The sequence below is a fragment of the Bombyx mandarina genome, chromosome 05 (assembly GCF_030267445.1).
Source record: "Bombyx mandarina strain Sakado chromosome 05, ASM3026744v2".
In the NCBI taxonomy this organism is placed as follows: Eukaryota; Metazoa; Arthropoda; class Insecta; order Lepidoptera; family Bombycidae; genus Bombyx; species Bombyx mandarina.
In genome coordinates this window covers 5283414-5307846 of record NC_143212.1, presented here as the reverse complement: position 1 = coordinate 5307846, position 24433 = coordinate 5283414, and the positions used below count along the sequence as shown (strand labels likewise).

Sequence of the window (24433 nt, the reverse complement as noted above, 5' to 3'; positions counted from 1 at the left end):
GAATTTGGTCAACATTGTACATTAATATAAACAACAAGTTAGTAATATTATTTATTTCTTATTGGTGCATAAAAATATCAGCTTTTTTACTTTTTCTACCGAAAGCCTGTTACATCGGTCAGAAATAAGTTTAGAAATTTTGAAAATTTTTTTTGAAAAATTTTTGAAAAAGTCCTCTCACATGGTACTGAGGTGGCTAGTGGGTACACAACATCTATAATATTATAATCCACGAACCGTTTGTTTAGAAAGTCATTTCGATTCAAATCAAACTTAATAAACAAAAATCAAAAAAATCAAACTTTTATTTAAATTTTGAGAAGTCCGTAGAAGATAATTAAATACCACCGCAAAAATATATTGTCATCATAATTTATTACATAAAAACACTTAATTTAGTTGTGGCAGTATTACATTTTGTGTAAAAAAAAATTAATTTATGAAATTGGTAAACAATGTCAACTACCGTACCTACTTTCGTTTTTCAAATCATCGTTTTAAAACCAACTAATTCAAAGGAAACAGAAAATAAAATTAAAATAATGAAAATAAAGCTCACCGATTTTATTCCAATAAATGTAAAAATGCACTATTTTGCCTTGAGTAGAATCTTTAGTTGAATCAAGAAATGAAGGTTCAAACAATAAAAAGTAATGCATTTAAAAATTCCCACTAGCATCTTTGACATGTAAAAAGTTGAATTAAAAAATAGTCCTTATACTCATAATGATCATAGACCTATATAGTAGGGACACGACCAATGAAGTAGGAAACCTATGGAAATGAAACGTCAACCAAAATTTCGTGCCGCTGTGACGTCATCTGGCCACAAAACATGGCGGCTTTAGTGCTGTACAAAAGATTTCAATGTTATCAGGTTTTATCGATAAACGTTCTTGGCTCATTTTATTTTAAATATTGTTGAGTATTATTTATTTGTAGAATTTATACTTTAATGGGAAGTAAGTAGGTATATTGTTATGTGCAAATATGATATGATTTAGATGGGTGAAATCTAAGACAAGTTCGTCCTTCGAATTTGCCAAGTAAACGATATGATGATTTTTAAAAGTTGCTACACTGATTTTATAAAGTTGTCGTTTGTCGCAAAACATAAAGATATGGCGTAGTTCAAAGCCATCAGCCCATTTCTAGCATGCTAAATGTTATCGTATTTTGAGTACGTGTTTTTCTTAGACTATTACAATCTATTTTAATTGTTTTGCTGACTCTAAAGTCCGTAACATACTACCGCAGCGCACCCCAAGGAAGGTGCGCCGCACCATTTGAATCACTTTCGCTTGAGAGTGATTCAAATTTAAAACTTATCAAGGGACCGCGTGAAAAAAAAAACACCTACAGAACATTTATTCATTAATTACAAACGTCATTCCTTGTGACTTCCTCACTAAAATCACTTAATTATTAAATATTTAACAAATTTACAATAGTGTTTTACTCACTGCGGAATAAAACTATTTTATTTAAATAGTTCCGAAGAGATTTTGTCGGTAGCCTTTTTCCCGAAATATCTAAACAGAATGTCTAAATATGTTTTGATGACATATTTTAAAGTGGTATTTATGATTAGTGTCATGATCAATAGATTCCGACCGAAAAATGGATTTTTCGGTCGGAATCCCTACTATATAGGTCTATGGACACGACATATTGTTCTATACGTACAATTGCTTATATAAATAGCACCCATTTTGAAGGCACATACATAAACATATATCTATCTCGTTCTTACTCAGCACTTTAACTCGCAGGAAAACAATATAACAGTATTTCAGTGCGTACATAAAATGAAACATGAATATACGTAAATGTCTCCGTCTCCGTCTAATGAGGCCGAAAATCCGCCATGTTTAGCGCGCCAAATGTCATTGTCACGTCAGTTCGGCCGTCTGTTTTGGGTTGTACATTATTTATTGACTTTGATATCGATTTAATATGATTGATTATATAAAATTTCATAATTTATCATGCTTAAAACATACAAAAATAATAATTAAAACGTATTTTATAGGATCTCAAGAAAGTCGATGCCCTAAAACTATTATCTATATGTATTTAAATTCATTATGGAGCCCTCATCCGAAAAATCCATTTTTTGGTCGGAATCTATTGATCATGACACTAATCATAAATACCACTTTAAAATATGTCATCAAAACATATTTAGACATTCTGTTTAGATATTTCGGGAAAAAGGCTACCGACAAAATCTCTTCGGAACTATTTAAATAAAATAGTTTTATTCCGCAGTGAGTAAAACACTATTGTAAATTTGTTAAATATTTAATAATTAAGTGATTTTAGAGAGGAAGTCACAAGGAATGACGTTTGTAATTAATGAATAAATGTTCTGTAGGTGTTTTTTTTTTCACGCGGTCCCTTGATAAGTTTAAAATTTGAACACTCTCAAGCGAAAGTGATTCAAATGGTGCGGCGCACCTTCCTTGGGGTGCGCTACAGTAGTATGTTACGGACTTTAGAGTCAGGAAAACAATTAAAATAGATTGTAATAGTCTAAGAAAAACACGTACTCAAAATACGATAACATTTAGCATGCTAGAAATGGGCTGATGGCTTTGAACTACGCCATATCTTTATGTTTTGCGACAAACGACAACTTTATAAAATCAGTGTAGCAACTTTTAAAAATCATCATATCGTTTACTTGGCAAATTCGAAGGACGAACTTGTCTTAGATTTCACCCATCTAAATCATATCATACTTGCACATAACAATATACCTACTTACTTCCCATTAAAGTATAAATTCTACAAATAAATAATACTCAACAATATTTAAAATAAAATGAGCCAAGAACGTTTATCGATAAAACCTGATAACATTGAAATCTTTTGTACAGCACTAAAGCCGCCATGTTTTGTGGCCAGATGACGTCACACTGGCACGAAATTTTGGTTGACGTTTCATTTCCATAGGTTTCCTACTTCATTGATAATGATATGTACTTATTTTCATTGCTCAATATGTAAACATGTAGTTTATCTCACTTACTCTTAGCGCATGCAGTATTGTTATGAATGTGATAGACAGATATCCGCGGGACACGTACAGCGTATGCCAGTATATTTTCGAGTGATAGATACAACCCGACCGATGTGAGTTGGCTAATATTATGAATAGAGTAATACGGAATATTAGCATATCAGAATTCGACGGATTACCGATACACGAATACAAGCTGTATTACGAATATCATAATGAATACTAATATAACGGTCTCACCCTTAGTCAATTTAGTGTTTCTTCGGGTTTAAATGTGTAATAACGGTGATTTATTAATTGTTTAATATCTGTGAAAGTGCACAAATGGGGGAAAATGAAACAAAGCCGCTGGATGTAACTTCTCGGGATCCTTCAAAAAGTCCACTGAAAAAATCTCAATAAATGACTGTTGTGTATTACAAATGAAAGTCGGAATTCCAAAGCAGACTGATTTATTTTTGAACTACCTGCCCTTTTATAATGTGACTTAATATCTATACATAACATTGTCCTCCTCTTAAATTAATGAATACAAATTCCCGAATGCTGAATAAATGAGAGAACATGGTTGAAACAACGCGTTATATGATATTGCTTACACATGACAGTAAAAACAGGCAATTTCAAAAGTGAGTGTTCACAAGAAACAAATATCGTATGATTATAACTAACATAAAAATACATATAAATGATATGCGAACAATAACCCTATAAGGCTCTAAACACAATTTTCACGTTGTTCTTATTCTCAACATTTAGATTACTAGTTAGATTACTAGTATACCTGTCATAAATACATGTATATACTCTTATACACACATATGTAAATATATTTAGTAATTTTGGTCCTTAATTCTCTGAATACACGTTAAAGCAGCTTTACGGCGCTGACGCGATGGTTGCAAGACATTCGGCGCGGCGTCGGCGAGTGACTAGGAGTCACAGGTTGTGGACTTTCCGGTCCCGTGTCATAGCTGGAGTTGAGCTCCTTTTCTCCGATCATACCCGGACTTTCCCGAACTTCACCCACACTATCATTTACTAATTTTGTCTCGAAATCAGTGTTTAATTTGGATAAAGAATAACGTGATTTTCGACTATTATTACTTATTAAAATCTGGTCGATGTGACGTTTGTGTACCCGCCCGTCATCTGCTGTTACCCTGTATGTCACCGGACCTGAGCGGTTTTTTATTGTTCCTGTGGTCCATTTCTTTTTTCCCTGTGTGAAATCTTGCAATAGGACCGAGTCTCCTTCTGCAGCCTCCCTATATCCGGCTGTGCCTGCATTATAGCTTTCGCTTGCCAGCTGTGCTTCTCGTACTATGGAGCTAGTATTGGGACGCAACAGATCCAGTCTTCCACGCAGGCGACGTCCGAACAAAGCAACTGCTGGTTCGCGCCCTGTAGTGCTATGCTCAGAATTTCTGTACATAAAGAGAAATTTTGTCAAGGCGGTATTGTCGTCTTCCTTTTCAATTAAAGCCTTTTTCAACACTCTTTTTATGGTTTTTACGGCGTTTTCCGCTGCACCATTGCTAGATGGATGATACGGAGCCACCGGTAAATGTTTTATACCGTTTTTACTTAAATATGATCTAAATTCGACCGACGAGAAAGGTGGTCCGTTATCAGTTACTACCTTTTTTGCTAAGCCAAATCGAGCAAACAATCGTCTGAGACATGCGATTACTGCCGTGGCTGATGTACAGCTCAATTTTTCCACCTCGATCCATTTTGAATGAGCGTCCACTATAATTAAGTAATATTTGTTATTAAACGGTCCCAAGAAATCAAGATTAAGGCGCGCCCACGGCTCTTCCGGCCATGGCCACGAGTGCAGCGGCACCGATGGTGGTGCAGCGCGCTGAGATCGACAGGCCTGGCACTGAGCACATACACGTTCAATGTCCGCATCGACTGTCTCCCACCATACGTAGTTCCGGCTTAATTGTTTCATCTTAACAATACCCGGATGTCCCTCATGTAACTCCTGTAACACAGTCTCTCGCAATGAAGTTGGAATTATTATTCTGTAACCCCATACAAGACAACCGTGATCAATATGTATGGATTCTCTTCTGTTAAAATAGGGTTTTTCTGCTTGTTCTTTACTGACAGAGGGCCAGCCAAACATGACGTAACCGTAAATTTTGTTTAGTAAAGGATCCTTCGTAACTTCCTTTTTAATTTCTTTAAAACTGAGTGGAAAGCTTTCTTGAACGAAGTTTAGGTAATTATACTCCTTAATATTATTCTTAAAATTAGTATCCAGTGGAAGTCGTGATAGCGCGTCAGCCTGGCAATTATCTGTAGAACTAATAAATTCGATCTCAAAATCATACGCAGCTAGCTTTACAGCAAATCGTTGCAGACGACTCGCGGCGGTTAGAGGTATACCTTTATTCTTTCCAAGAATATAACTCAAAGCCTTATGATCACTTCGTAAAACAAAACGTCTCCCGTACAAATACTGATGGTGTTTAGTAACCCCAAACATTAGCCAAAGCTTCTTTGTCCAGCTGAGAATAGTTAAGTTCGGCTGGCGCGAGAGTCCGTGAGGCACAGCTGACGAGCCGCTCAGTGCCGTCGATGTGCTTCTGAGTGAGGACGGCGCCCAGTCCGTACTGGCTGCTGTCAACGGAAAGCACTAATGGCGAATTTGGGTTATAATGTGCCAGTACCGGAGAGCTGTTTAACACTTTTTTAATTCGTATAAATGCTTGATGACATTTATTTGTCCAACACCATTCTACATTTTTTTTTTAACAAATTATACAAAGGTTTCAAAATATCACTCATATTAACAATGAAGTTCGAATAAAAATTAACAAGACCCATAAAACTTCTCAATTGAGTTAAATTCGTAGGTGCGGGGGCGGCTACTATAGCATCAACTTTCTTTTTGTCAGTGTGTAAGCCCTGTTTGTCTATTTTATAGCCTAAATACGTAACAGAACTTTGAAAGAATTTACATTTGTCATAATTAATTCTTAATCCGTTTTCTTTGAGTCTCCTCAACACTGCTCGTAGATTTGATAAATGTTCAAACCTGTTTTTTCCGGTTACACATATATCGTCCGCAAAAATAACGGTTGACGGCAGACCACTTAGAATCTCTTCCATAATCTTCTGAAAGTTTTCCGGAATGCATTTAATTCCAAACGGAACGCGCTTATAGACAAAAGTACCAATGTGTGTCGTGATCGCTGTCATCGGCTGAGATTCTTCGTCTAAGAGGCATTGCTGGAATGCATTAGATAAATCCAATTTTGTGTAATATTCACCACCACCTAAAGTGGCAAACAAATCTTTAATGTGCGGCAAAGGATAGTGATAATCCTTCAGACGTGGGTTTATTGTGATTTTATAGTCGCCGCAAATACGAATATCGCCATTTGCCTTAACGACTGGTACGATAGGCGTGCCGTAATCAGACCTATCTACTTTGTAAATGACTCCATCACTTTGTAAACGATCAAGTTCTCGCTCAACGCGCTCGCGCAACGCCAGTGGCAGCGCCCGCGCCTTTACAAATATTGGCGTCTTTTCTTTTAGATGTAATTTTATGCGTGATTTACATGTTCCTAAACCTCCAGTAAACACTTCTGGAAATTCGTTTCGTAAAGCCTCCACCGTCGAGGTCGTCTCAGAAATCGAATGACATTTTAGAAAACTTAATTTTAATATTTTAATCCAAATTCGGCCTAGCAGTGGCGCGCCGCCGTTTTTAATTACATATAGTTTTAATTTGGCGGACTCACGACCACAAGATACGTTTACCATTATATAACCGATAGTCTCAATTACATCGCCTGTATATGAACTAAAATTCAAGATTTCGCTTTGTATAGGAATACACATAAAATGCTTTTCATAAAAAGCTTTAGATATGGCCGAAATTTTACAACCCGTATCAATCTCAAATTTACATGGAATATTTTGAACAAAAATTTTCACGTAATATGGTCCTTCACCCTCGCTACTGATCAGGTCCTTTAAGTTATAAAAACTATTATCACTAGAATCACAGTCACTATGGTTTAAATAGTACTGACCTCGGTTTTTTTCAATCTTTTGGTTACCTTTACGGTTCCGACACATTGATTTTAGGTGTCCCTTCTCGCAACATGAGTCACAGGTGTAGTGCTTGTACCGACACCGACCCTCCGCATGGCCCAGCTTGCCGCAGCGTCTGCAGGCGCAGCGAGCCTCCACGCGCGCTCCGCCGCCCCGATGCATGCCTTCGCTCTCGGACGCAGCCTGTGAGCTGCCCCCAGTGCCCCCAGCCGCCATCGCATGTCGATCCGCTGCTTCCAGTGCTGATGCCAACTCAACAGCGCGCTTGTAATCTATATCTTTTTCAGCAAACAACCTTGATCGCATCTCCTCACTATATAATCCTGATACGAATTGATCGCGTAGATTAATTTCTAATGTGATGCCGAAATTGCAAGTTTTAGCCAAATGTTTCAAACTTTGTAGGTAGGAACGAATGCTTTCGTTATTTTGCTGCTTTCTTTGCCTGAAGATATGACGTTCTGCTATTTCCGATCTTTCAGGTTCTAGATGATCTTTGACTAATTTTACGAGTATGTCGAAATCCTTTTCTTCTGGTAAGTCCGGAGCACACAAGTCACACATTAAGTCATAGCACTCAGACCCAACTAAGGTCACGAGCGTTGCAACGTGAAGTCTCTGTTCAATGTCGTTGAGTTCCATGAATTGTTTTACACGACGAATGTATGTGTCCCAATTTTGAGATCCCATATCAAAACTTTCAACTTTCCCAATCGGCATTATTACAATTTAAGAGAAAACACGCGTCGAAAATGTTTTTAAATGATTATCCTCGTCGCCAGTTGTTGTGTATTACAAATAAAAGTCGGAATTCCAAAGCAGACTGATTTATTTTTGCAACTACCTGCCCTTTTATAATGTGACTTAATATCTATACATAACAATGACCACCATTTTACCTATTGAGATTAATTTTCAACCCATATCATCTCATCGCATCTCATTTAATTTCATCCCAGTTGATTAATGTCACAAATTAATTGTCTTCGTTTCATTTCATTTCACTCTATATCATCATTTTTCATAAAAATATGAACACAAATTAAAATAAGACATGACTTCAAGGTCTTAGTTACCAGGTCATAATATCTCTTAAAAAAAGCCACGTAGTGATTAGTGATTACTAATATCATTACATGCTACTTGCTCAGTCTCTGGCAATGCCATGCCAGCGAAATGAGATAAAATTCCGTATTCAATTGGGATGAAATTAAATGAACAAAAAAGAATGGGGTGAAATATAGACGCAGTACATAAATGCTACCACCCACCTTGAGATATGAGTTCTAAGGTCTCAAGTACAGTACAACGGATGCCCCACCGTTCAAACTGAATAGACAGGGTGGTGATACCTAAACGTGCGAACTCACAAGACGTCCTACCGCCAATAACTACGCAAATTATAATTTTTAAAGTTTAATTTTTATTTTGTGGAAAGATTTTAAAAACAGTCCTATAAACTATAGTAATCGGCACGAGTCCTGATTTCTTACCTTGACATGCGCAAAAGTCCATTTTTTGGGTCTGTTTGGGGAACGAGGCAAGAACGTTTATTACTGGTGGTAGGACATCTTGTGAGTCCGCGCGGGTAGGTACCACCGCCCTGCCTATTTCTGACGTGAAGCAGTAATGCGTTTCGGTTTGAAGGGTGGGGTAGCCATTGTAACTATACTTGAGACCTTTGAACTTATATCTCAAGGTGGGTGGCGCATTTACGTTGTAGATGTCTATGTGCTCCAGTAACCACTTAACACCAGGTGGGCTGTGAACTCGACAACCCATCTAACCCATAAAAAAAAAACGGAAGCGGTGCCAGCCATAATGATTACCTACGTAGTTGAATCTTCCCACGTCGAGTCACATGTCGTCACTTGTGGTTAGCTTCCTGCGTTGTGCACGCGCATCATGTTTTGTTCCTGCATATTCTAGAAACCTCGAGGGGTTATTCTAGATCCACCGAGCTTGTAGGTGAGCTCACGGTGTTCAAACCGGGAGTGTTGCTAACACTGGCTCTAGCAAAAGCAGTGCTTCGCAGAATCTGCCACCAGATCGGAAACGCAACCGGCGAGAAAATCAGTGGGCTGTGTCTATGGGTTAATTTACTCGTCGAGCCCTTCGTCGACGGGATCGGGGAGGACGGTGACCGGGAGCACTGCAGTAAACTACACTTTCGTACAATTTTATTAACGACGCCTCAGGTATCAAGTTAACTCATGCGAGTTACAGTAAAAGTCTCGTTTAGAATGAATGTTTAATCTCCACTAATATATCTCGAATATATTAAGTGTATAATCTATGCTAATACATATAGTTCGTAATAATTAATTTAAATTGAAGATATCGTGGTTTTTAAGTAGGTGAAAAAATGGGGGCGCTAAAAATTTATCCTCAAACTGGGCAGTAGACAAAATAGTTCTGTAGATCAATACGCAATAATGTAATGATTTCATAAAAAAAAAGAGTAATAAATCGTCTTCTCGCATTAAAACTGTATAATCTCAGAACTTACTAATTTTACAGAAGTGTTTTAAAGGTTATGTAACATTGTTAATATTAATCATATTTCCAACATTTATTTCTGACTTTTTACCAGTTACATTATCTGACTTTCAAATTAAGATAAAATTGTGTATTAATTTTGTTAATAGTACTCAGAACATAGGTAAAATAAATAAAAAATATTTTTGGAAATTGTACACTTTTAATGCAAAAAGGCGATATGTGTCAAGAAAAAATACATTCTTTTAATCTATATAACTAAAGTAAACTAAATAACATTGTACTTGTTTCAATACATGAACATAAGATTAGGTTGCTATATTTACATATTTATGGATTAATAATTAAACAACAAAAATGAATTCCTAGTCTGAAAGTAAAGTATTTTTGTTTCCAATTCTGTACTACAACATTATTATTATTTGTGCTATTACTCTTGATGTTCCTTATCTGTCGATTTTTTTGGCTCTTTGACTAAATATTCATTTTTCTTTGCATCCACAAACTTTGGAGGTCCACCTAATTGAACAGTTTCAGGTATATTCAGTTCTTCATTAAGTTTTTTAGCTAAGAAATATATTTCTGCTAGTGCTATTACTAATGCACACATAACACCGAGAAGAAGGCGAAATCCAAAATCTAAACTGCCAATCATCCATTCAACACCTTTGAACCCAAAGAGAAATCCAGCAAATATTGAAATAATGAACTGTCCAATAGCAATCAATTGTCGATTTACCTGTTTCACTGAAAGTGTTTTAAATTATCATTAGTATAAACTATAAGCACAGAATCAAAGTATTCACAAAGCATGGTCAAAGACTTACATTGATAGGAAATACTGTCTTCTGGAAATCTCATTCTAACATTATCTACTCCTTTAGTCATTTTTCTGTATTCTCTTGCTTCCTGCTGAGCTCTAAGTTTCACACATCTTGCTTCTAAAACAGGATTTCTCTTAAGTACTTTATTTCCAGGCATTTCCATTGTAGCTCCTTCTAAAAGTTCATGTAGGTATGGAACAGTATCCCCATTAGTTCTCCTTTGTTGAAGATGCTGGTATAACCAATAGACATCTGAAGTTGTTAAATATGTTCCTTTATTTTTATCAGCTTCACTATCATTACCTATTGTATTATTACTTGATTTAGAATTTTCAATACTTTCTTTTTTATCTGTTAGCTTCTCATCATTGTCAGTGACATTTTTTGAAATTGATTTAGTTTTATTTGTTTTTATTTTATTGTGTTCAACAAACTCAGGCTCTATTTCTGTTTTATTTACTTTCATAACAGAATCTCTTGATATTGTTTTCTTTATAGTCCTTAGTAGTTCAATATCTTCATTGGTTAAGTTCACAGTCTTAGCAAAATAATCAAAATCTTTTACATCACATTTTGTTTCATAGTCACTTCCATTTTTTAATTTCAATATGTTTTCTGGTACTTTGTCATCTTTGATTTCTTTAATATATTCCAAAAAGCCATTTGTTGGATAAACCCTAACATTTGTATCAACTAATGAACCTTTAAGATCCATAATTTAAATGTCAGCAATATTTAATTTGTGTTTTAGGTCAGCATACAGATCTCTCAATTCTTCTTCTTTTTCCTCAAAAGCGTTATCGATCCTTTGGCACTTAAAGTTCATATCATCAATGAACTTGTCCCATTCTCTTTTTCTCAATTCTTGGTTACTTTTTATTTGCTTCTGGCAAACCTGAAAACGAAATTTAATCAAAACATTTACAGTTTAGCGACTGACAAACATCCATGACCAGGAACTGTTAAATATTGAAAATGTTGGAAATTCGAAAATAATAATACTAAAGTGCAGCCTTCTTTGAGAACCTGTTGCAACTTTTAAATTATAGGCCTGTAATTTTTGCTCTTTGGACAACCAACAAATTGAGTAATCTTTATTATCAGGTAAAAAATACTCAAATCATAGAGGAAGCATCAAGTTGACGTCTACATGACATCAATTTTAGCTTTCTGATATATATTTATTATTAAATCCCTTCAGTATTAGCTTTTACTTGATACTTTACTTGATATATACTTGAGAAGCAACTATGCTTGCATTTAAATCCTATAATCTCTAAGCTTCATATTTTTAAAGTGTATACAAACATTGTTTTCAAGATAGTCCCCCAAAATGAATGATTACCAGGTGTACCAGTAGGAAGTGGGTATCAGGAATACAAATGTTTCAGTTTACAGAATTGAAAAGGAGTAGAAGGAATCCAGTACAGAAAAATAAAAGAATGAGCCAGACAATAGCATATTCTGGTAGTAGTTAGGTTTCATAAATTCTTGGTAGCCACTGATGAATTAGAATCTGGTGCAAATATGGCTGTCTTTAAATACAAGTATTGTGGTAGCATTTTAAAAAATATATTTTATGAACGTACCTTTTGTGTTTCAAGATAATCTTTTTCCAATTCTTCACATAAATTCAAGGCCTGTTCAAGTTTTTCACTCAGTACTGGTAATGCATTATGGCCACTTTTTCTAATACGTTCTGATTCATTATCTTTGATTTCAGTAATTTTTTCTAAGATTTTAAATAGGTTTTCAACTTCTCGATCGCCTCTCTTTTCCTATAAAACTCAAATTGAATAATTATGTGTTGGTTGATTGTTACAAATTATTCATTTTATAAATACTATGGACTACCTCAAACTCTTTCAGCATATACTTTATCTCTCCATTCAGAAATGGACGGTGGTCGAATAATCTTGACCAAATTTCGCCAATTTCTGTAAGAGGACGATTTTAACTTGATTACAACTTGACAACTTATAGGCGTTATAATAAGCTATTTTAAATATTCTCTTTAAAAATAAATAAAACGCCCAACTGCAGATTAACAAAGTTCAACACTTTCCTTACTTATGAACACTACACCTAAATTGCCTATTAAATTTAGTAATATTATCAAAAAATATTACAAAATTGCACAAACCTCGTGACAGCTCAGTCATTGTCATAGACTAAGCCATAGATTATACACTTAAGACTAAGCCCAATTTTTTTCTTTACTCTTTGGATTTTACCATAGAAGTCGAAATGTATCTTGAACTGAGTGATTTGATATTTCATCAAAATCGAAACTGGAAAGAATAAATTTCAATGCTTCTAAGTACGTGACACAAACCTGCTACAACTTACACCATTCTAGAGTAAAGTAAACGGCTGATCCATACAACCTTTATTAGTGACGAGAAGAATTCAGAAGACGAGCTTCGATCAACAATAGTAACTAGTAGTTACTATTGATGATCGAAGAAGACGAGACAAAAAAGAAAAGCCACAGGACCAATCATTTACTAAAATCATTCCCATTCTTTTCGTCACTATGGTTCAATCAAAAACCAACCATATCGTTCTATGCATTCATCAATCAATTTAGTAATTTCATTCAACGTTGTAGAGAATGGGTGTATCGTGAGATTCGGAGCTTTTGTGATTATTGTTTTTATTTGCGTGTTTGTTAGTGACAATGCGGTTGTTAAATCTTTCTCTTGACATTGACTAGTGGTTTAATTTTACCTTCAAAACGGCTGTTAATTGGACTCTGGTGGCAAAATAGTGATATCAGTAACAATGCCGGGTCTTATTGGTATTGGTGAATTCATTGAGGAAACTCGAGAGGATTACAGTTCACCGACTACATCTACGTTCGTGTCACGAATTCCACAATGTCGTCAAACAATCAACGCTCTAGAAGAGGTAATTACAAAATAACTTTACACCTGTTTTCATAAATTTGAATATAAAAAAAAAAACTACTTCCTTCAATGAACATTTTAAAACATTAGATGGAAAAATCTTCTGAATACTGGAAAATAAATGTAACGTAACTGGTTGTAGAGGACATTGGAACTTTCCGGGTTCCTCCTTTTTCTGCAGCAAAGCAATCATGTATTGTGGGTTGAACTGTTGGCCAGCTGCTGTACCACCACAGTAGGCACTTCAATGTTATATTTTAAGCTAAACAGCGGCATTCATGTGTTTTTTAGCAATATTTATCAGTTATATCAGATGGCCTATGAGCCCCAATTCCCATGTACGGTGGTTATAATATGTTGAATCGATCCTGTTTTATTTTGGATCTAAGTTTTGAAATGCATGTTTTTAGCCTGTACTTATTTTTATCACTCTCCTTGTTGGGCAAAGTTTGAATAATCAATACCAACATATTTGGATGATATGTGAGCCTAATGCATAAATCTTTATCCTGCTTATTTGCCAATTACTGATCTGAGTTTATCAGTAAAATAATGGTGATTTTAATCTAATCAATGTATTATAAAATTTTAGTCATTATTATTAATTCTAAATGTCTTTCCTTTTTACTTAACAAGTAGCCCTTGTACAAAATATATTAGCATGTAAAATAGGACATGTGCCTTTAAAACGTTTTAGTTTTAATTGCGATTATAATATAAATAATGAAATAAAACTTATAATAGGGACAAAATATGGAGTAGGGTGAAATAATAGGATACATTTAATTGTTTTATTTAGAATACTATATTTTATTTTATTTTTATTTCATATTATATTTTGCACATTTACTTATTGAAATTTTATATTTTTTTTTGTTCAGTTGCTGAACGTCTTTTAATATAGTCCAGTGGCATATTCACATGAATTTTGGCATTAGATGTGGTTTTTATTGCCCTTGTAGGCACACGAGCATACGGCCCAACAATGACAGGGGCAGAGCCAAGCCGCTGCCTACTGCGAAAGTATTATTTAGTTTAAAAACAATAAAAAATAAGTCCTAATAGGATTGTAGTTGCCCAATATTATAATAACCAAAAATTTTTATATAATTCATTATAAAATTATATTCATCATCAAATATCCAGAGGATGAAATTTAGATTCACTACACTGCATAAATAAAACTGGTTAAAAATCTTGTACATATAAAAAAATATATCAATTTAATCAAAATATTTCCTTTGTAAATATTTAAAGACCCATTTTTTATTTGAAATTCATGATTAGATTACAATAAACATGTATTCAATAGAAAATATTATATTGACGAGGATGCGGACGTATTATGAGGAATCTGGAATAGTGTGGGCGAGTTTCGACCTTGCCAGCGTCCATTACGCCCCCTTGTTGTTAGCAAATAATGATATGATAATTTACAGAGTTGTAATTTAAGTTTTTAAAGGAAAACAAAAACTAAATCAAATCTAAATAATAAGGTGATCATATTTACATTTTTGTGCTTACGAAAATGGCGTTGTTGCGGCAATGTTTAGTGAGTGTTGGCTTCTGAAGTCTTGCCTTTCAGCCTTGCCGTCGTAGGCGTAGACCCGTAGTCAGCAGTGGAATGAAAAGTAGCATATGTTCTTTCCTAGGACTATTTCCGTATAGAATTCCGTAAAATTGTTTCACTGAATTGAGTGTGAAAACTTAACTAACAAATAGGGTTGCTATCGTTTTCATAAAATTAGAATTTTGGTTGACAGCGTTATTGGCATAGCCGTATAAATCGACGTGCTAATTTGATCAAAATAAGCTTCATTAATTTTTAGTAGCGACGCATTGTTTAAAACATATGAATATAAATAGCAATTAAAAAGGTTAGGAAACATTATTAAATTAGCTGCTTAATCTCGCATTTATTATATTCAAAGTATTGAATACTCTACAGTTTTCGTGTTCACCAATGGCTACAATGTTATTGTTATTTTAAAGTGTGACGTACGTTGATGAAAGTACAAAATTTCAACTCAATCTGAAAAATTTGACGAGAACACAAACAACACGAACAAGCCTAACCCCTGATATATGATTCTTTTGTATTTAGTAGTACAATTCGCAAATATAGTATGAAGTTAATAGATCTGTAGTAAGACCTTGTTGATGTTAACAAATGACTGAGGTAGTTTATCTGAGGCTTTACCGAGAGTAAAGGTTGTCCATACTACCTAGGACTACTGCGTTTATCCACAGAGTTTTTTTTTTCGCGTTTCCTGAGATGTTTTCTGCCACGTAGCATCCGGCTCTGGAATAAGCTCCCCACTACGGTACTTCCCGAACGTATGACATGTCCTTATCCAAACGAAGCTCGCGGAGAGTACTTAACAGTAGGCAGCGGCTTGGCTCTGCTCCTGGCATCGGTGACGTCCATGAGCGATGGTAACTACTCACCATCGGCTGGACTGTATGCTCTTCTGCCTTTCAACAACAAGGGCATTTCATTGTATAACGAATATGGTAAAGTATTCGCACCTTTCTTTTCCTAACTCTCTTATTTCCTATCTCGAGTAATATCCAAAACATTATTTCAAATGTAATCAAGAGAATACATTAGGCTTTAATTATTTATGCGTATTAAAATCTATAACGTGTAACAGAGAATAACGCTATGAAAATTGATAAATCAATACTATTCTTTCGATTGTGAATACGTAATAAGGCGGCGGCTGTCTGCGTGCGCTAAAGTCATTTTCTTGAACGCGAAGTATGGGCTAGATCTAGGTTAGCCTTGCTACATAAATTACCATACATTATAATTACATTTGTACATAAAGTATTTTTACTGAAAAAAAGTTATGAAAATAATTTTAGAATCATCATAATAGTGATGGTTTTGTATTTCATAAAAAAAATTACTAAAATCTAACATAAAGATGTTTAATAGTGTTCAAAATATTTCGTTTAGCCTTAGAGTATTGTAAATCCGAAAATTCTCGTCTGTATTAGAAATGGAAGCTCGCGCACTGGCTGGTGTTCAATGAAGTTCATAGCCTACGTAATACATTATAAAGCGAATGCAGCCACCAACCTTGATACGTGAGGCCGAAGTCTCAATTGTATTTTATAACGCCTATCCCACCCCTTAAACTGGATCGCATAACATTTCACTGCCAACATAAAAAATATAGCAGTACTCGTGCACTCACTCGTGCGACCCTACAATACACCAGTATAAGAATCATCAAGCCGAGAGGTATTTAGTACAAATTGCATGCGTCGTATGACTTATCAAAACAAATACAGCCATACTATGTAAGAAAACTTTCAAATCTTTTACGTACTTGTCAAAAATAAAGGGGAGAGATTGTGAGCCGTATCTACTATGCAGTTTTATGCACTCACTCTTATTAACTCTTTTTATATTATATTGATACTGGTTAAAGGAAATTTTATTGATATTTTCATATAATTTGCAGGCTATGATTGAAAGGAAATAATCCTATCTATTTTTATACCTTATTAACTGAAATTTTTATTTCAAACTTTATTTTTTTATTCAAATACACTGTAATAAACTACTTCAATGTTTTATTTTAAAATATGACTTAATTATAAGAAAGTATGGTATAGAAATGTTTTTAACAAATTAGATACGTTCGTATCGTGTTTCAATTTCCTGTGTGAGAGTTGATCACGGTAGGTACATCAAAACGAGGTTCGTAGCGAAGCTTGTATCCGCTAACGAATAAAACAAAGTGATAGAAAGGTACCTAGTATGGGCATGCGCAGGTTACTAGGTCACTAAAGCGATTCACCATTAAATGGAAATTGTAGATTCAAATCCTGAATGGAAAATGGGAAAGTTAAATTGAAACGAGAATGTTAATTGGGAAATGAACACTCTCTTCGCGGATATTATTTATATAATCTTCAGAAACTGTCATTTGATAATCAAGTTCAATAAGAAGTAAGTTGAAAACTTGAAGACATTTAATCGTTATGGTTGTATAATAATGGATTTTTTTCGGTCACTGTGAAATCACCGCACTTCCGCGTATGCGTTGAGGGCGGTGAGTCGGGCATCGGAGTTGAACCGACTAAACCCACATTCGATCAACAAACCGTGTCCAAATCTCAGACAGAAATCTAAGATAACTCAACTGAAACAGGCGAGAGACAAGATGTCTTTGCTAGTGGCAGGTCGGCAGATTAATCGGCAAGTCTTCCAACGCGGGGATACATTCCCGATCCTGCGGATAGAATGGTAGAATGGAAAGCAGGCGACGTCGCCCCAAACACGTCATTTCGGATCCTCCCGATCCACTAGCGGTGCTTTTAGGTACCTAAAGCACCGGTAACCGTTCTCGTCGAACCCGTCGCTGGCGACGAAGGGCTCGACGAGTAAATTAACCCTCAGACACAGCCCACTGACTTTCTCGCCGGATCTTCTCAGTGGGTCGCGTTTTCGATCCGGTGGTAGATTCTGCGAAGCACGGCTCTTGGTAGGGTTCATGTTAGCAACGTCGTCAGGTTTAAGCCCCGTGAGCTCACCTACTAGTTAAGGTTACGCTGATATAGCTTCTCAAGGCTCTCAGCTTAGGTAGGAAAAAAAACCCAACTCGGGTTGCTATCTTTGGACTTTTTACACCCGGTTAACACGAGAGTGGGGATACACCACACACGAATCATGGTGCTCGGCTTACCACTAATAATCGGCAAAGAAACCCTCCAGGGCAGCGTCTCCCCGCTAACACGAATGCTATTACAAAGGAGATGGTGCGGTAATCTCGACTAGCCCTGACCTTAATGACGCGCTGCATCCAATTTGACTTAATTAAGTTTATGTCAATCTCAATATAAATATGTTCTAGAACATGCGACCAAATATTGATTCGCTGTCTTAAAGCAACATATTATTATTGCGATTTATAAAATTATATTTTGTAATGACTTCGAAAATGTTTAGGACAATCCTAAACATAAAATTTTATATGATTGTTTTTAAATGTAGAAACACACTAATAAGTATGGCAACACACTTAGCGGCAGTTAAAAATACAATCTAGTTATTGATGGTAGCACTAAGATACAGTCCACGCTCTAAACCAGCGGTCGGGGAACCGGGGTAAATTACTGGGGTAAAATGAAATTTTGGGGGGTAAAAATGAAACTTTTGTGAGTAAAAGGTATATATTGAAGTGAAACTTCTTTAGAATCGTTGTGATTTCAAACTCGATGAAACGAAATGAAACAACAAGGAAAAATTATTTTTTTTTTTTTTTCAAAATTTTCTTGGGAGCTATATTAATATGAAAGATGCTAAAAACAAGTGATTTCCTTTTTTTTTTCTTCGCCATGGTGTATATCAACTTACATAAAAATATTTTGGGGTAATAATTAAAAAAGTTCGCCGACCGCTGTTCTAAACAGAAACTAGGGATCTTAAGAGTAAATTATGGTCTTTATTTAAATTTCACGATGTGAACACTTCCGTGCGTGTGACAGTTTACCGTATTCGTAAACGAACTCGGACACGACGAAAGTGAATTATCATGGTTCAAGAAACCACCCGGACGCTTAGTGAATGCTGATGTCGTTTAGACGACAGCCATCTAAGTAGATTTTCTATTATAGTTTCTCCCATTTTTTCCGGTTGAATCGTTTTCTCTGGTATTTGGTTATTATCTATATAATTAATACGTGAAGCGAAAAGTTTGTATCCCTTTTTACGAAAATTGTGCGGACGGAGGAGTATGAAATTTCCCTCACTTATAGAGAATATAGAGAAGGAGTGCAGAATGTTAATATTTTTGTAAATTATGCATAAAAAATACATTAAATCAATAAAAAAAACATTACACACACTACCATGTATATGATACATACACGCATGTATACTATTTGTTTATTGTCAAACTTTTCTTATTGCTTATAGTCTGTGGTCAAATTGAGAATAGATTAAATATCGTTTGTCTTTGTTATTATTTGTCTAATTAGCGAAATCTGTGAAGAAGTAGAATAGTCTTTGACCATAAAATCATAATAGTGTTTATATAAACTTTCTAATTTCAATTAATTATAGTCGAATTTCGACTACCGGGGATCCACTAGTAATATGAATATAACATGGCGTTAATTGTTTGAAAATAAAGTAGTTAGACCCGTTTGCCTTTGACTAACTGTACATTAAAAGAAAAATTATTATAAGTTCCGAAACCTAATGATTTTTCAATTAAGCTTAAGTGAATCCTCGATTTAAATATTGGCAGAGTTCCAAGAAAAACACAGCTCGAGAATTGAACGAACGAATCGGATACTTTGTCACTGTCAGATACCCAGGTAGTTCGGAGAAAATGCACAGTCGCATTGGAAATGCATACATTGCGAATGCGTGTAAATCAAGAACGAATATCGACAAACCAATAAAATTGTATTATTGTGGTGTTTGTTTTCGTAAACGCCTGCTATCCTGCGGTCATTTCATTGTGTAATCTAAATAAATAAACTGTATGGGGCATTAAAATTATTCCTATGCGACAATTTAAAGGTCAACAACCAATGAGTCATATTCAATGCGTCTCTAAATGAACATTGAAAATTTGGGGCCATCGTAGATGCAGCAAGATAAAGCCTCATCCGATGAATCATTCCTTACGAATGCCTATTGAAGTTAATAAACATCTAAAAGTCATGATTAATATATAATAGAATACAAAATCATCTCCATTTACTTCAACGACAACAAATATCGTGTCGAAATTAAGTTTTCACACTATAATTTGATATTAACGTCAAAATCGTCATAAGACATGTTATTTTATGATGAAAACGATCATCCATTCAACAATTTGTAACACTCTGTATAACATATTTTCCGCATACTGAAAATCTGAATTGTTCTTTTACCTAATTGTTTTATAACATAAACAACAAGTAACACAAATGCAGAAATAATCTGATTTTGTGATATTTTTGGAAGTTTAATTAGCAGATTTATAATTACTAGCCTTTATACGCGGCTTCGCCCGCGTGTTCAAAGAAAAGGGTAGATTATTCTTTCGAGTGACACATAATTTTTCTAAAGTTAATGAAGCCTTATCTCGTGCGATTAAGATAATTTTTTTTCGGAATAAAAGTTTATTTCTGTAACTCTCCTGACCCAAAACTATTACTTAAAAAAAATCATGTCAATCCGTTTGTTTCGTTTCGACGTGAAATACGGACAAACAAACACAATCTATCTTCTATCTTCTTCTTCTTTATATATAAAAATGAATTGCTGTTCGTTAGTCTCGCTAAAACTCGAGAACGGCTGGACCGATTTGGCTGATTTTGGTCTTGAATTATTTGTCGTAGTCCAGAGAAGGTTTAAAAGGATAAATTAGATAAATATGAAAATGCTTGAAATTGAATAAAAATAACAATTTTGCGGACGGATTCCTTTTGTTTGTTTTAAGTTTATTTTATACAAAAGCTTAGGTCTTTTATTTATCGATTGAAGCACTACGAAGTCTGCCGGGTCAGCTAGTTTACAATATTAAAACGTGGATAATATTAGTATGGATTTTCCTTCTTTTGGGCCGTCGGTTAAAAAGACGGCTTCCCATAAATCGGGCGCGTTGCCTGCATGCAGCTCGTTTCAGTCCCTAGCGTTTAACAGGGCGTGCTCAAGTGGCCGTAATCTTATCGTCAAGTGAGCGGAACTGAGGGTACAGTCCCGAGCTAACGTACTGCACGACCTGAAGCATACACTTTTAGAATTTAACATTATAACTATAGAACCTATTGCCTATTTTTGCCGTGAAGCAGTAATGCGTTTCGGTTTGAAGGGTGGGTAGCCGTTGTAACTATACTGAGATCTTAGAACTTATATCTCAAGGTGGGTGGCGCATTTACGTTGTAGATGTCCATGGGCTCCAGTAACCACTTAACACCAGGTGGGCTGTGAGCTCGTCCACCCAACTAAGCAATAAAAAAAAGAACCATATCAGTTCTGAACTTTTTCCTTTACGATCAATAATCACCGTTTTATCTATCTTAAATCATATATGTATAACTGTGTGCGATGATACTCGATTCTTATTTGAAATTACGTACACATGTTAGTAAACATGATTAGATAAGCATAAGATCGAATGTTGATGAATTTGAAAGTACGCACACACTTACGTCTATAAATAATTAGTAAATGACTTTCTAATAATTGGCAGCATAAACGATCTATCTCACAGGCTCAGTCTTAGTATCATAATTGAGTTCGTATTCGGTTATTTTTCTATGTTAAATGTCAGTTTATTACTGGTGGTAGGATCTCTTGTGAGTCCGAACGGGTAGGTACCACCATCCTGCCTATTTCTGCCGTGAAGCAGTTATGCGTTTCGGTTTGAAGGGTGGGCAGCCGTTATAACTATATTGAGACCTTAGAATTCATATCTTAAGGGGGGTGGCGGCATTTACGTTGTGGATGTCTATGGGTTCCGGTGACCACTTAACAGCAGGTGGGTCTTGAGCCATCTAAGCAATAAAAAAAACAGTAACTGTCGGATCTCTCACAGAAACTTGAATGTCCGGCGTTAATTCTAGATGGTTGTTGCCAGGGCGCTGCATCGCGCTGTTGTTGTTTTAAGGACGATATTTTTATTACTTTTTGAGACTGCCACGATTAAGACATAATGCTGTCATAAAGATGATATATAATATTAGTTAAATTAATGGTGGCAAAGCATATTGTAAGCCGGTATGGGTAGATCGGTATGTGAATCTTGCCTATTTCTGTGGAGAGGGTGAGACAGTACAATACAGTTGAGATTTCGACCTCAATTTTTAAGATGGGCTAATTGGGCTCCGATTATCCTGTACTTGGTGGACTGTGAGATCATTTAACCATTAATTTAAAAAAATAATCGTACATAGTCCTAACCGAGATCTACCCGCTTAGCTGCGACTGATGTGCAAACTAAAGGGTTCAGGAGGTAGACCACATAGCGCCTTAACAAAACCATCCCGGCTTTAATGACCATCATTATTTTCAAACGTTCAGAAAATGTCTCTGTTCTCGTTTCGATTTCGTCGAATTCCCATTCGCAATGCTTTGAAGACCGCTGGCGGTCTAACCGTACAAGGTCAGTCATTCCATTTACGGTCTTCGAAGCCTGAACACACACAAAATCGTTAGATAGCACAATAAACAAAACACAAACCTCTTTTTTTATTTATCGGAATTTCAAAAAATTCTCGTTTCAAATTCAAAAATCGGACGTAACGACTTTATGTTATTACCGCGACCGTCTTCTTTCTGACATTTTGGTACAACTGTATTCCAAATTTAAATTAAACAAAGTTTTGATACAACTTCTCACCTCACGTCATATCCAATATTTACAAATCCCATGTTCTGACTAGCAATTACATCAACGCCCATACAAAATTACTAGGCCTAGAAAATTACAGATGAAAGTTTGATAGTGTATTTCATAACTTGACCTAAGCGACCGTTGAGAATATTTTTTTGTTATGCTGTTTGCAATTTGGATGACTTTTTTCTGTTATTACAATACTTACTGGCTTGTCTATACTAATATTATAAAGAGGAAAGATTTGTTTGTTTGTTTGTTTCGAATAGGCTCCGAAACTACTGGACCGATTTGAAAAATTATTTTTCCATTAGAAGCCGACATTGTCCCTGATGAACATAGGCTACTTTTTTTTATTTTTTATTTTTTTATTTTTTTGGTTTCATGTGTGTTTTAATGTTTCCCAAGCGAAGCGAGGGCGGGTCGCTAGTGTTTAAATACATATATCCAGTAACGCTAGTCTGATTTAAAAAAAAAACTTATTGCGTTAGATAGCCCTGACAGAATGGTTCGAAGCTAAATAAATTACCTTATGTATATGTATAATGCAGTTGAAACAGCCAGCTCAATAAATTATAATCGAGTAAATTAATATCTACATAAGATGCCTAAATTTATAATGGGTGATTTGTATTTGATAAATCACAGCTTCCTGTTATTATAGTTACAGGTTACAACAGGATTATAGTTACAGGTTACAACAGGATTATAGTTACAGGTTACAACAGGATTATAGTTACAGGTTACAACATTTACTTATGTGCTAAAAAAAATACACACTTATGTTTTTATATCCAACGAAACAACACAATGGCTTGTTTGTGCTAAACAGCACGTGGCATAACCGCAATGTATTTCTATGCAGACACGAGCATAAGAGAAAGTCCGTATTTCGGAACAAAGCTTTAGCGTCTTTCAGAGACTTCTTTTTGATGTCGTCGTGTTGAGATTAAGTTACGTCGTAAAGTGAGCCATCGTTCCTTTTATTACGTAGTTTTGCTTAAGTATGGAATTGAAGATACTTTAATGGCCGTAGTTGCAGATTAGTTTGGGACGCCATATTGGTTAATAATACAGTGGCTCTCAAGCATTTTTTTTATCGCGGCACACTTTTAACGTTTACGAAATTTGACGGCACACAGAGAAAAAAAAATAGTTTACAAATTTGTTTACTTACCTTTTAATATGCTTTACCACTGTGTAGAATAATTTGATAACAATTTTGAATGCCAAAGTTCGTGGTACACAAAAGTGACGGAGCACAGAGGTTGAGAATCGCTGAAAATCACACTATCAATCAATCATGTTGATGGTTTAATTTTGTTGCATAGATACCCATCGACCCAATCGAGCTCATGGCCCACTCGATGATAAGTAATTACCGGATCCCATAGACATCGTAACGTGAATGCCACCATACATGAAGTCGAAATTTCAATGGTATTATAATAGCCATCCGACTCTTCGGCTCATGGCTGCTATACGCCGCAGAAATACAATTACGATTGGTGTCTTATTCAATAGGCCACGTATAGCTGTTGCATTGTGCATCGTTTATCCGTTTGAGCTGATTATGAATAGTTTTAGCACTTTAGGGTGGGTTTCTGTTATATTATCTATTACTGGTGGTAGGACCTCTTGAGAGTCCGCGCGGGTAGGCACCACCACTCTGCCTATTTCTGCCGTGAAGCAATGCGTTTCGGCTTGAAGCGTGGGCAGCCGTTGTGACTATACTTGAGACCTTAG

The 24433-nt window shown here is 35.5% G+C and overlaps 5 protein-coding genes and 1 long non-coding RNA gene across 8 annotated transcripts in view; 2 read left to right on the top strand and 4 right to left on the bottom strand.

Annotated features, from left to right (window-relative positions):
- Positions 1-3893: 3893 nt before the first annotated feature.
- Positions 3894-4985, bottom strand: LOC149502918 (uncharacterized protein K02A2.6). The gene has a single exon (XM_089727490.1). The coding sequence runs from the start codon at positions 4983-4985 to the stop codon at positions 3894-3896; it is 1092 nt and encodes a 363-aa protein (XP_089583616.1).
- Positions 4986-5508: 523 nt separating this feature from the next.
- Positions 5509-7825, bottom strand: LOC149502917 (uncharacterized). The gene is made up of 3 exons (XM_089727489.1): positions 7084-7825; positions 6217-6576; positions 5509-5675 (listed from the first exon to the last, which is right to left on the bottom strand). Exons 1-3 carry the CDS (start codon positions 7823-7825, stop codon positions 5509-5511), a joined length of 1269 nt encoding a protein of 422 aa, XP_089583615.1.
- A 1961-nt stretch (positions 7826-9786) lies between these two features.
- On the bottom strand, positions 9787-11143 carry LOC114244914 (uncharacterized). Its single transcript, XM_028176874.2, has 2 exons — positions 10432-11143; positions 9787-10351 (listed from the first exon to the last, which is right to left on the bottom strand). The coding sequence occupies exons 1-2, from the start codon at positions 11141-11143 to the stop codon at positions 10035-10037; spliced, it is 1029 nt and encodes a 342-aa protein (XP_028032675.2). The 3' UTR covers positions 9787-10034.
- Positions 10492-12610, bottom strand: Muted (biogenesis of lysosome-related organelles complex 1 subunit 5). 2 transcript variants are annotated; one of them, XM_089727573.1, is made up of 4 exons: positions 12572-12610; positions 12283-12365; positions 12018-12206; positions 10492-11323 (listed from the first exon to the last, which is right to left on the bottom strand). In XM_089727573.1, exons 1-4 carry the CDS (start codon positions 12594-12596, stop codon positions 11147-11149), a joined length of 474 nt encoding a protein of 157 aa, XP_089583699.1. In that variant the 5' UTR covers positions 12597-12610; the 3' UTR covers positions 10492-11146. The 2 variants fall into 2 exon arrangements, with proteins under 2 accessions (XP_089583699.1, XP_089583700.1); XM_089727574.1 differs by lacking the exon at positions 12572-12610 and adding an exon at positions 12499-12569.
- A 325-nt stretch (positions 12611-12935) lies between these two features.
- Positions 12936-24433, top strand: part of Asap (ArfGAP domain of ASAP) — a 56766-nt gene continuing 45268 nt past the window's right edge. The window contains exon 1 of one of the 2 annotated variants that reach the window (XM_028176866.2): positions 12936-13338. In XM_028176866.2, the coding sequence (XP_028032667.2) occupies positions 13213-13338 (126 nt within the window). In that variant the 5' untranslated portion in view covers positions 12936-13212. The remainder of the gene's footprint in view (positions 13339-24433) is intronic. The other variant, XM_028176867.2, reaches the window with a different exon arrangement.
- LOC149502916 (uncharacterized) lies at positions 23193-23797 on the top strand. Its single transcript, XR_016323088.1, has 2 exons — positions 23193-23381; positions 23430-23797. It is a non-coding gene; the product is annotated as an uncharacterized LOC149502916 (long non-coding RNA).